Source organism: Myotis myotis, unplaced genomic scaffold (genome assembly GCF_014108235.1).
Source record: "Myotis myotis isolate mMyoMyo1 unplaced genomic scaffold, mMyoMyo1.p scaffold_m19_p_16, whole genome shotgun sequence".
Taxonomy (NCBI): Eukaryota; Metazoa; Chordata; class Mammalia; order Chiroptera; family Vespertilionidae; genus Myotis; species Myotis myotis.
The window spans coordinates 34,908,671-34,921,139 of NW_023416320.1; the positions used below are offsets into that span (position 1 = coordinate 34,908,671).

Consider the following 12,469-nt stretch of genomic DNA (forward strand, 5'->3'; position numbering starts at 1 on the left):
CATTGGTATATTAAATTATAATGTGAGAGTATCTATGGGATGAATTGTGAGAGTGGATTCTATAATTTAACTGTTGATTTGATATTGATTCTGATGCACAGTGGGCATTAGAAGATTTAGATCTTATCTCACAAGTCTGTGTGCTTGGGCAAGTTGCTTAACTTTTTTTGGCCATTTACTCATATGTATAGTGGGGGCCGTAATATTTGTTCTGCTTACTTCATACGGTTGTTGACTATGATGATATGCAATTATGTATATATGAAAATATTAAGGTAGAGGAAATCTGAGGATAAATTCTTTGTTTGAAAACTACCATGTAAAAGATGACCTGGGAAAAGGAGAACTAATAATTGAGTATTTACTATGTGCCAGGCATCACTTTTGAAAATACTTTATAGTTTCAGGGTAGTGGTACTGCTGGAGAAGAATAGAGAATATCTTCAGTTGAATCTATAATGTCTTATTCTTGGCAGGAAAATCTGAAACAAGAATGGCAAAATAGGATTCATTTAAATAATGAGTACATGGTATTCACTGTGTTATTCTTTGAAAATTATAGACCTATTTCATAACATTTTTTAAAAATAAAAGGCCACCTTTCAACAAGATAAAATAAGTATTTCAGTTGGTATGCTTGTGTATCTTGGAGAATCGCATATAAACATTTATGTCTAATATTAGTTTCATGAGTATGAAAACATTCACATATTTAAATAGTTAATGTTTTTTTGCAATCAAATATTGTGTTATTTTTATTATTTTTTTGTTTTCACAGGTTTATAAAGTTCTGGTCTCAGTGGGCAGGAGTGAGTGGTTTGTCTTCAGAAGATATGCAGAATTTGATAAGCTTTATAATACTGTAAGTAATGGTCACTTTACGAGGTTTTTATTTAAAATAAGACACCTGAGAAAACTTAAAAATACGAGAGATTTTACTTGAGTGATTAAATAATATTCAGATATATCAGAGAAGCAGAAAGAGTAAGAGATTCTTCAAAAGCATTCTAACTTTGGAATTCTTATACAAAAGGGTGGAGAGGGGACCGTTGACAAGTTCCAAATAAAGTATTGAAAGTATGAAAACTAGATGTACAACTTAAAATATATTTTAATGTTACAGAAAATTAGAAATAAATCCTTTACATCTACCTCTCTAATAATTGCTAATCATCATGTTATTTCTGGTTAAATTTATTGTGTTTTCTTTTGTTACTTAGTTTTTCTTCAATGCATATGCAACTGAAACTTACTGTATATAGTTTTAAATATTGCTTAATCAATATTTAACATATTAATTAAGACAGTCATTTTTTTACTCTAAGTGAAGTCACATTTTTTAAACAAACTAATAGCCAGTAAGAATTTGTACATGAGAATATCTTCTGTAATTTTTTCCAGTGATTTAAAAAAAAATAGTTTATATTAGAGGCTGGGTGAGGGTTGAGTTGCTAGGTCTATTTGAAATTCTTGGATACCATTATGTATATGACTAGCATTTTTTTTTTAATGATTGTACAAATCTGACTGCGCCTATCCGGATAGCTGGGTTATACTCAGGTAGAAATAGCATGATGGTAACACGATACCCATGCACACTTGCACAGAGGGTTTATATGAACTTAGATGAAATTTTGTTCGGTGAACTACTAATAATTGAAAATTTGAGATTTCTTTATGTATTTTGCTTAAAAGATCTTATAGGCCAGACTCACCTTCTAAACATGTCTCCTTTAGTAGAATAGTAGGGAACATCATCCAAAAACTGACCAGTCAGGAGTCTGCCTGAGTTCAAAGCCTAGCATCCTTAGGATGGTTTCTTTTTAAATCGCTGGTGATTAATCAGGCGGAACGGTGATATTTGAGTATCTTTAAGGGTAAAGGTAAAGTAGGAATGTTTCTTTTGGGCATTTCCCCACCATGATCATGTTCTTTCTGTTTTTCCATCAAACATCCCATTTTAAGTATTTTTGCAGACAATTTTCTTAACATGTAGTTGGGTTTTTATTATCCATCTTCCTCATTTTTCCTGTATTTCTCTTTTTTTGTTCTGTTTTTTTTTCTTCTCGTTTCCTCGTTTTCTGTGACTGCCTTTCTCATTTTATATAACCCCTTTCAATTCTGCCTCCTGGGGTGAGGGGCAAAGACAAAAACAGTATTAATTGTGTTCTTTCAAACTATAGGAGTGAGTTTAAACTAAGCCTGATTTCCCTAAGTTTGAAAATACAAATTCTTATGCCTCTTTTACAATAAAAGACAAAAATATAATTTCCAATCTCTAAGCATTTTAATTATCGGTTACATGGGCTTTTATGACTGTTTACATTTTAAACTTTTTATTGTAGAAATTGCTTAATACCTACAGAGGTAGAATGACTAGTACAAACACAGAAAATAATATAATGTACCATCCAGCTTCAACAATTAAATGGCCATGCTTGTTTCATCTCTGGCCCTAGCCGGCCCCCTGTAATTCTGAAGCAAAATTCACTCATCGTATCATTTCATCTGTAAATATTTTAGTATCTTCTCTAAAAAAAGATAAAAGTCCTTAAAAACACACACACATAACATTATCACATCTAAAACTAAATGAATGATCATGTCTTACCATCAAATAATCACTCAGTGTTTATGTGACTGGTGGATAGGTCTATTAAGTGTCTTTTAATCTTCCAGCTCTCTTATCTTTCCTTTACAGCTTTTTGTGGAAAAAGCAGTGTCATTTGTCTACAGACTTTTCAGTCTGGATTTTGCTGATAGCATGCCAGTGGTGTAGAGTGATTAATACATTCTTCTGTTCTTTCTATTTCCTGTCAGTTGGTAGTTAGATCCATAGTTTCTGTGTGTGGGAGAGGGGGTAGGGAGGACTCTTACCTGAAGGTTATAATAAAAATAAGCATTAACCCTTATTTATGACTTTCCTGCTACAAACTTAAGTTCTTGAGGGCCTAGTTGTTCCTTCTCTGGGGATAAACAAATCTGATAAATGTTTTAGAATAGCAATAGGGGGAAGGCTGAAGTAGAGAATGTTAAAAGCAAAATTCATCAGCTTTCTTAGAAAACAATTGTCAATCTGTTCATATAGAGAGAACACAAAGATCACATCTTCCCCTGAGGTAATAAATGGTGAGTAATATGTATTCAAAATTTATATACTAGATTCTAGTCTAAGCACTTGACATAAATGGTTACCTTTAAGCCTCACAACAAGTCTGTAAGGTAAGTGCTAAAATTATCCCTATTTTGCAGGCAAGAAAACTGAGGTACAGAGATGTTAAGTAACTTATCAAGGTCACAAAGCTGCTAAGTGTTCTATTGGCACAAAATAAGGTGATTAGACAGTCTATGGTATTTTATTGGTATAACTCAATATTGTACATTTGATCGTGATATAGTTAAAAGTATGTCTTACAATGGATTTTCTTGCAAATAGATTGTATTTTATTTTGGTGCATGCATAACTAGAAAACTTATAAAAGTAAGTTCATATAATGTTACTTTTTAAAATTCTAGTTAAAGAAGCAATTTCCAACTATGGCCCTGAAGATTCCTGCCAAGCGAATATTTGGTGATAATTTTGATCCCGGTAAGCAGTAACTTCATAGACCCAGACATAAGTGATAGTTGAAGTTTGAAGACATAGTTAACTCATTCATTGTACTGTATACTAATACAAAAGTTTACAAAGTGCCCTAACCGGTTTGGCTCAGTGGATAGAGCGTCGGCCTGCGGACTGAAGGGTCCCAGGTTCAATTCCGGTCAAGGGCATGTGCCTTGGTTGCCGGCACATCCCCAGTAAGGGGTGTGTAGGAGACAGCTGATGGATGTTTCTCTCTCATCGATGTTTCTAACTCTCTATCCCTCTCCCTTCCTCTCTGTAAAAAATCAATAAAATATATTTTAAACAAAAAAAAAAAGTTTACAAAGCAAATTGATCTCATGCTTTCTGAAAATAATGTCTCAGGAAGGTGTTTATTGTGTACCCAGCATTGTTTTATACACGTCACATGTTGTAATTCATTGAGTCCTCACAAAACCCTTTGAGTTGGATATTATCATCATCACTATTTTATAGATAAGGAAACCGAAGCATAGTTAGCGCCACAGACATCTAGTAAATGTCAATTTTGGAAGTTAAATTTAAGCAGTCTGGTTTCAGATAAATTTTTTGTGTTATTAAGGATTATTTGGGGTACTTTGCTAACCATGAAGGACGTTCTTTGTTACATCGAGAAGCATTTACTGAAAGTGTACTCTGTACCAGCACCCTACAAGCCTCTGAATGGGATTGTAAAAAATGTCCTATTGCTCTCCCTCGGGGAGTGTAATGCCACAAAGGATCTCAGGAATCTGGAGCCCTTATGTCTGAAGCCCCAACCGGGAGGCTTTTCACTAGAATCCGAGAAATCAATCCAGGTCACAAATGGCTACTTAGAGAGAGACAGAAGTCTCCTTTTCTACCAGGCATCCTGTCAGAAAAGTCATCTGTCTGAGTAGTAGGTGAATCCTGACAGACCAGAGAGCCCTCCCTCCACACCATCTTACTTCCTGAATTCATTTGCTTCTAACCCTGTAAAACCCATGAAACCTGTGCTTCCCGACATGTCTGCTCTCTCTGGTCGCATTGCTCTCTAAGTAGCTCTTCCGTTGCTTATCTTTACTGCATTTTTTCCCATTCTTTCCCTCCAAACCTTTTCACTGTACTGTGTGGAGTTCTGCCCGCGATGAACAACCTTCTCTTTATCCTTCATCTTTTTCATATAACTCTCACTTTCCTACTGTAGTTAAAGCTTAGTTTCCTGAGGCTGCAGGATGACCCCGTGTAACCCTCTCAACTGGAAGCTCTTTATTTTTTTTTTTACACTTTATGAACCTCGGGATCGGTGAGGATTCTCACTTCCCCTAGTGTATGTAAAATTTTTATTCGCATTTGTAACTACATCATTCACAGGGAACTAGAGGCTGAGCCACTCTCCTAAGCCTCACAGCTAATATGTGGAGAATTACTCATCCAGGTTTGTCTCTCTCATTCCCTTACTCTACTCTCTGCTTAAAGCATGGTGCCTTTAGAAACAAAATTCATAAATTTCTGTGCATTTTCTTTAAAAATTGCTTGTTTGGAACATTACAGAACTCTGACCCTGTTTCCTGATCTGAAAGGCGTGGGTGAGGGATAAAGGATCTCCGTGGTCCCTGCGGGCTCTAAATATCCTTTGATCGCGAATATAATCAGGTCACTCTGACCACCAGTAGCCGTGTTAGGACAGAAAAACCTTCAGTCAAAATTTGATTTTTTTTTTACCCCTTGTCCTATAGTCTTGGAGATTGTCTCCTTTTGGATGATTTTTTTAGAAGCACTGAAATGACAAATCTTTATAGGTCAGTTTAATACCTATTCTGGAGACTAAAGCTTTCATTTTATGATCTAAGCACTATGTTCTTTTGGATCTCTAATTGAAAACTCTTTTGAATAACAGCAGATACATTCACATAAATTCTTTTTTTTAATAATTTAAATTTATTTTTAATAGAATATTATTAAATTTTATTTAAAATACATTTTATTTTACTCAATAGTATAAGAAAAAATACAGTAAAATTCTAAGTAATATACATAGTCACATAAATTCTTAATTGGAGAGATTTTAAAAATATCTCTAACTATTCTTCTTCTTTTTTTTTAATCCTCATTCAAGGATATGATTTTAGAGATAGAGGAAAGGAGAGAAAGAAACATTAATGTGAGAGAGAAACATCAATCAGTTGCCTCACATACACACCTCTACCGGGGGTTGAACCCGCAACCTTTTGGTGCATGGGACGACGCTCCAACCAACTGAGACACCTAGCCAGGGCTCCAACTATAATTGTTTTTTGGTTTTTTTTTATTGTTTCTATTTATTACTCTCTATACCCTTAACCTGAAGCCTGGATTCCCTAGTCCAGTGGTTCTCAACCTGTGGGTCGCGACCCCTTTGGGGGTCGAACGACCCTTTCACAGGGGTCGCCTAAGACCATCGGAAAACACATATATAATTACATATTGTTTTTGTGATTAATCACTATGCTTTAATTATGTTCAATTTGTAACAATGAAAATACATCCTGCATATAGATATTTACATTACGATTCATAACAGTATCAAAATTACAGTGATGAAGTAGCAACGAAAATAATTTTATGGTTGGGGGTCACCACAACATGAGGAACTGTATTAAAGGGTCGTGGCATTAGGAAGGTTGAGAACCACTGCCCTAGTCCATTGTTATCATCGCTCTCCCATCTACTAGGCCTGGCGATAGAGTAGTATACTTCTTCCTTTCTTCCAGAACATTCTCCTTCCTTTCCCTATAAAATGCCCCCAGCTTTTTTAAAAACTCAGAATTGCCCCTAAATTCTGACTACTACTGATCTTCTTTTTTCATTACTGACTTCTTTTATTTATCTTCTTTAGGGCTTTCCAAACTGTTTGAAGTCAGTAATGAAGTGGAAAGACAAGTAGCACTTAGTACAGCATGGGATACAGCTCCCTGAAGAAAGCAGATCACTCTCTCTTACCACAACCCGTCTCCCAGTATCAAATGTACATTCAGGAAAAATCCACAGAACAATTTAGAGATGTTTCCATGTGATCACTAGATTTTATTTAAATATCTCAAATATAGTCGTTCGTTTTAGTTCTTCTATGTTACTAAATCCAGTTCCTGGAAACGGATTGTCTTTCAAGTATAGTTTTTTTAATATATTTTTATTGATTTCAGAGAGGAAGGGAGAGGGGGGGAGAGAGAGAGAGAAACATCAGTGATGAGAATCATTGATTGGATTCCACACACCCCCCACTGGGGATCAAGCCCACAAGCTGGGCATGTGTCCTGACCAGGAATCGAACTGTGACCTCCTGGTTCATAGGTCGACTCTCAACCATTGAGCCACACCAGCTGGGCAAGTATAGTTTTTAGTGAAAACCTCACATGTGCTTTACTACTGTCTGGTGACATAAAGAATGCCCTTGGAAGAGTTTTACAAGATACCTTCCTGAAATTCTTCAAGAAATTCATAGTGGAACAAGAAAAAGCTGCCAAGTGCATCTGTATCTAAGAGACCAGATCTAATTTATATTTGTTCTTTTAAGAAATGGAAATAAAACCTACATGACTAGAAGCAACCCATAATTGGGGTGAAAAACACTATATTAAATGTTTGTTGAGTAGAAATTATTTTATTAAACCAAAACTCACTGTGAAGTTGAATGTTGTTTGTAGGTTTTTATGGAGACATTCGCTATTTTGAGATACTCTCTCAAGTCTCCTGTTTCTTCAGTTTTTAGAGTATTCAGGTACTCCTTGACTTACATTACATTCTGATAAACCCATCGTATGTTGATAATATCATAAATTGAAAATGCATTGAATGCACATATTGAATACATCATAGCTTAACCTAGCCTAGACCTTAAATGTGTTCAGAACACTAACATTGGCCTGTTGTTGGCAAAATCATCCTGTTACCATAAAGAATATCATACTGCATATTGATAGCCTGGGGAAAGATCAAAATTCAAAGTATGGTTTCTACTGAGTTCTTAGCTCTTTCACACCATTGTAAAGTTGAAAAATCCTAAGTCGGACCATTGTAAGTCAGGGACCATCTGCATTTCTTAAGAATTTAAGTTTAGGATGATGGCTTTTTGATGCAATAACAACAAAAATACTAATAGCTGAAGATTATGCTCTTTTCTACCAGGCGTTCTGTAAACTTATATACAATCACATTTAATCCTGTAACAACAGTATGAGGTATAAATATTGTTCTTGTTCCCATTTTACAAGTAAGGATTTAAATCTTAGAAAGGTTCAAGGTCAGTTAGCTAATAAGTAGCAGAGGCAAAATACTTGAATAAAGTTTTCAAATTCTAAGAAACCTTTGTGCTTAACTGCTGTTGCATGAACCTCAGTTATAAACAGTCAAAACACTTTGAAGATACTGGACAATTATTTGTTAGGAATGTTCCAGTGTATTTTTTTAAGAGTGGGTTTGTTTGTTTTTTAGCATCAGAGTTTTGATGAAACTCAAGTAACCAATTAATCATTCCCCAGTTGCAAGGATTTCCAGTAATTCTTGTTTTGTTTTGTTTTTAATTAGCATGATTTTTTTTTCAGTCACCAGTCTCATAGTGTTCATTTTTATTTCTTACTTGGTAGTGCAGGAGGAGTTGGACAAAGCTTCCAGTTTTTGTAGTGAATTTGTTTAGAACCTAAAATAGTCTCTCTTTTTGGAGAATTTTCTTTTGGGAGATACGCTATCTGCTTTATTTAATTTTTATAATCGTATTTATGGATTTTAAAATATATATTTCTAAGTATTTGTTTTTTTGTTGTAAATCAAGAAACAGTTAAGAAATGGCTCTTATCTATTCTTACATAACTGTATTGATAATTATGTAGTCTGACAAATAATTCTAATAGCTTATATCTCTCTTAACAGATTTTATCAAACAAAGAAGAGCAGGACTGAATGAATTTATTCAGAACTTAGTTAGGCATCCAGAGCTTTACAACCAGTAAGTAGTTTTCATTGTGTTCTGAAGAGGCACTGAAACCAAACCTAAGAATATTGAATAAGTTACTGATGCAGATTTTATATGTTCTGTGGAATGTCATTGTGCTACACATAATGTGTGTGTATATTTGTAAAATCTTCCTCAAGCATTTCCCCTTGGTCTTTTTTTTTTTTTTTTTTGTATTGTTAGTCCTCACCAAAGGATATTTTTCCATTGATTTTTAGAAAGAGTGGAAAGGAGAGATCAAGAGAGAGAGACATTGATGTGAGAGAGAAACATTGATTGGTTGCCTCCCGCATGCACAGCAACCAGAGCTGGAGATGGAACCTGCAACCAAGGTACATGCCCTTGACCGGAATCGAGCCTGGGACCCTTCAGTCCGCAGGCCAACGCTCTATCCACTGAGCCAAACGGGCTAGGGCTCCCCTGGTATTCTTAACTCGTTTTTTGACTATCAAGGTCCTAGTTATTTTCTTTCTGCCTTTTACACTTATATTGGTTTTGTAGATTAAACTTGAAAGGAATTTGTACAGTGCACAGTTAAAACAGTTGGCTAATTGTTCAATGTTACATTTATTCCTGCATTCAAATAGGATTTATTAACTACTTGTTGTGTGCGTTGGGAACATAAAGAGTGCCGAGTGTCATTCGTATGTTCCAGAGGCATAGGTTTCCAGTCTAGCAATGAAGCTAGGAAAGATTTATGATAGAGGTGTTAGAAGATAACAGAAAAATATGGCCAGCTCTTCTTGGAAAGGTCAAAGAAGGCTTCCTGGGACTGAAAGGAAGTGCAGTCATTCAGGAAGAAAACACAGAGAGAGCATTCCAGGCACAGGGAGCAGTGGGTGTACGAGTCTACAAAAAGCCTGAAATGTTCGGGACACTTAGGTATGACTGGAACACAGAGTAGATTTTCATTAAGGAGATAAGGCCTCTGAAGAAGTTGGCAAGGCTCAAGCCCAGGTGCCACCACTCTTGTTCTCTTCCATCGAGAGGCCTCCAGCCCTTCTCAGCACAGCGTTCCAGGCAGCCACTGACATGGTGCTCTCACAGCCTGTGTGTGTGTCTTGTGCTAATGAGTGCCAACTCCTTCTGTAGACCAGCAGCTGCCCATGGAGGCAGAAAGGGTGTGTCCTCTCAGAAACACCCAGGAACAGGGTTTGAGATACGTTTTCATTTTGATCCCGGTAATTTCTTCATGGGTATTCATCATGTTTATTGTGATTTGCAATTTACATATATGTCACTTTATATGTGTATGTGTAAAGTATTATATTCTAAGAAATAAAGAGAATAAATTATCTGTGGGGCTTTTTCACAGCTTACTTTTCTACGTAGATGTAACTAAGGGTTGTGTTAGGGACAGTGATGCAGACACCACACTCTTTAAGTCTTTTCAGATCACAGCACTGAAGGACTGTATTTTTAGCACTTGTTCTGAAAGCAATGATTTTTTTTTTTTTACATTACCTGTTGTAGAGTTCTTTACAGTTTACTGTAGGTTTCTGGTCAAGAGCACATACCTCGTTTGCAGGTTCCATCCCTGGCCCTAGTCCAGGAGCATGTAGGAGGCAACCAATCGATGTGTCTCTCTCACATCAATGTTTCTCTCTCTCTGTCTTTCCTCCTCCCTTCCACTCTTTCTAAAAATCAATGGAAAAATACTAGTATACTCAGGCAAGGATTAACAACAACAACAAAATGTTTCCCATGATAAAGGACAATAAATAAATATACTTAGCATGGAAATAGCTCATGCAGATAATTCACACTTAAGACACCAAAAAAAAAAAAATGGACAAAGCACTTTGATTTACAAAAGAGGAGCTACAAATGGCTGATTAATTACCCAAAAATAACTGAACATTTCCTTCCCTATTTATGAAATGCAAATGGAAGCAGAAAGACCTTATTTTAGCTTTATTATAGTATATAGCACATACAGGAAAGAGCAGAAATCATGACTGTACAGCTTACTAAATTATGTGAAAGTGAATACACCAGAATTGCCACCCCCAGGCCAAGCAATAGAACGTTACCAGCACCCCTGAAGCCCCTCACAATCTCCTCTCCTCTGTTCTAACCCAGAGGTAATCATTCTCCTGATTTTTTAGCAGCATAGATTAATGTGCTCTGTTTTTTAACGTTATACAAATGGGATCATACAATACATATTCCTTATTTGGCTTATTTTTAACAATGTGAGAGTCACTATGTTGTCACATATAGCTGTGGTTTGTTCTGTTTCCATAGCTGTGCATATCCCATTGTGTGAATAGACCATAGTTTATCCATTCTACCACTGATGGACATGTGAGTTGTTTCCGGTTTCTGGCTATGACAAATAATGTTGCCATTAACATATATTTTGGGGCACATGTGCAAGCGTTTCTGATGTATCTTGGAATAGAAACCCTGGGTTGTAGAGTATATACAGGGTTCAGCAAAAGTGGGTTTAATTCATAGGGAAAATAATACAATAATCCTACATAATAAAAGGCTAATATGCAAATTGTCCCCTCAGGAGTTTGATTGACTGGGAGTTCAACAGCTCACTGTGACGTGCGCTGACCACCAGGGGGCAGCACGGAACGAAGGAAGGCCCCGATCGGCCCTGATCGCTGGCCAGGCCTAGGGACCCTACCCGTGCACGAATTTTGTGCACTGGGCCTCTAGTTAATAAATAATAGTACAAGATTAAACTCTGTTCTGCATGTTCACAGCTGTAAGCCTACTTTTGCGCCGCCGTATTTAAACTTGCTAAGAGAGTAGATCTTAAAGGTTCTCATCACAAGAAAAAAAAATTGTAACTGTCTATGGTGATGGATGTTAATTAGATTTACTGTGATCATTTTACAATACTTACAAATATCAGGTATATCTCAAGAAGAAAAAAGAACATTTGGTAGACGGTACCTCTGATACAGAGGTAGAATCATTGCTCGGGATTCTCATTCGTCCATACAAAGCCCCTCTTTTGTTTTAGTCCATTTTTTTCTCTTCATCTTTGATCTTCACTCCCAATTCTTCATTCCACTATTGGTACCCACTTTAATGTGTTTGTTATATGTTTTTGGATACCTGTTTACCGATTGTTGCTTTGTGTTCCTAAGTATTTAATACACATATACACATAAATGGTATTGTGCTGTAGTTCCTTGTTTCTGCCTGCTGTAGGCGATTTCTCTGCTTGCCTACTCATTTCTCTAGTGGCAGGTGGTTGTTTTGCTTCTGATTCACTACTATAAGGAATGTTGCAGTGAGTATCCTAGTTACATGCCTTTCACTGAACCTGTGTATAATTTTTTTCTGTGGTTTGTTCCTAGAACTGGAATTTCGGGTCAGGGAAATGCATACACAGTCTCACCAAGTACTGCCAGATTGCTTTTTAGGAAACTTGCCTCATTTTACATTCTCACCAGTAATACATGAGGGTGTCTCTTTCCCTATATGCCTACCAACTTTTGATATTATCTGTCTTTCTAAATTTTGCCATTTAATGGACATAAAGTGGCATCTCATTATTATTTTAATTTGTATTTCTTATACTATTAGTGAAGTTAGGCATCTTGATAAATTTTCTTACCATTTGGGTTTTGTCTTCTATGAACTGACTATGCCTTTACCCATGTGGGATTCTCTATTTTTTTTAAAAAATAACTTGCTATTTGTTTTATAATAATCAATATTAATAGATTTTGTTTGGCTTCATTACTATAAATGGTATTATTTTTATTTTCATTTTAAAAGGGAGAAAAGCTGTAGAAATACTTTCAAAGTCATAATAAATTTAAATTTTGTTTTTAGTCCAGATGTCAGAGCGTTCCTTCAAATGGACAGTCCGAAACACCAGTCAGATCCATCTGAAGATGAGGATGAAAGAAGTACTGAGAAGGTAGTTAAAA

General features: G+C 35.9%; 1 protein-coding gene across 18 annotated transcripts in view; it reads left to right on the forward strand.

Annotated features, from left to right (window-relative positions):
• LOC118670911 (serine/threonine-protein kinase Sgk3) overlaps positions 1-12,469 on the forward strand; it is a 105,739-nt gene that overhangs the window by 63,259 nt on the left and 30,011 nt on the right. For 13 of the 18 annotated variants that reach the window (XM_036338422.1, XM_036338427.1, XM_036338426.1 and 10 more), the window contains exons 3-6: positions 779-862; positions 3,517-3,589; positions 8,489-8,564; positions 12,372-12,459. In XM_036338422.1, the coding sequence (XP_036194315.1) occupies positions 779-862; positions 3,517-3,589; positions 8,489-8,564; positions 12,372-12,459 (321 nt within the window). Of the gene's footprint in view, positions 1-778; positions 863-3,088; positions 3,130-3,252; positions 3,334-3,516; positions 3,590-8,488; positions 8,565-12,371; positions 12,460-12,469 lie in introns of all 18 variants that reach the window. The other 5 variants (XM_036338432.1, XM_036338438.1, XM_036338431.1 and 2 more) reach the window with 5 other exon arrangements.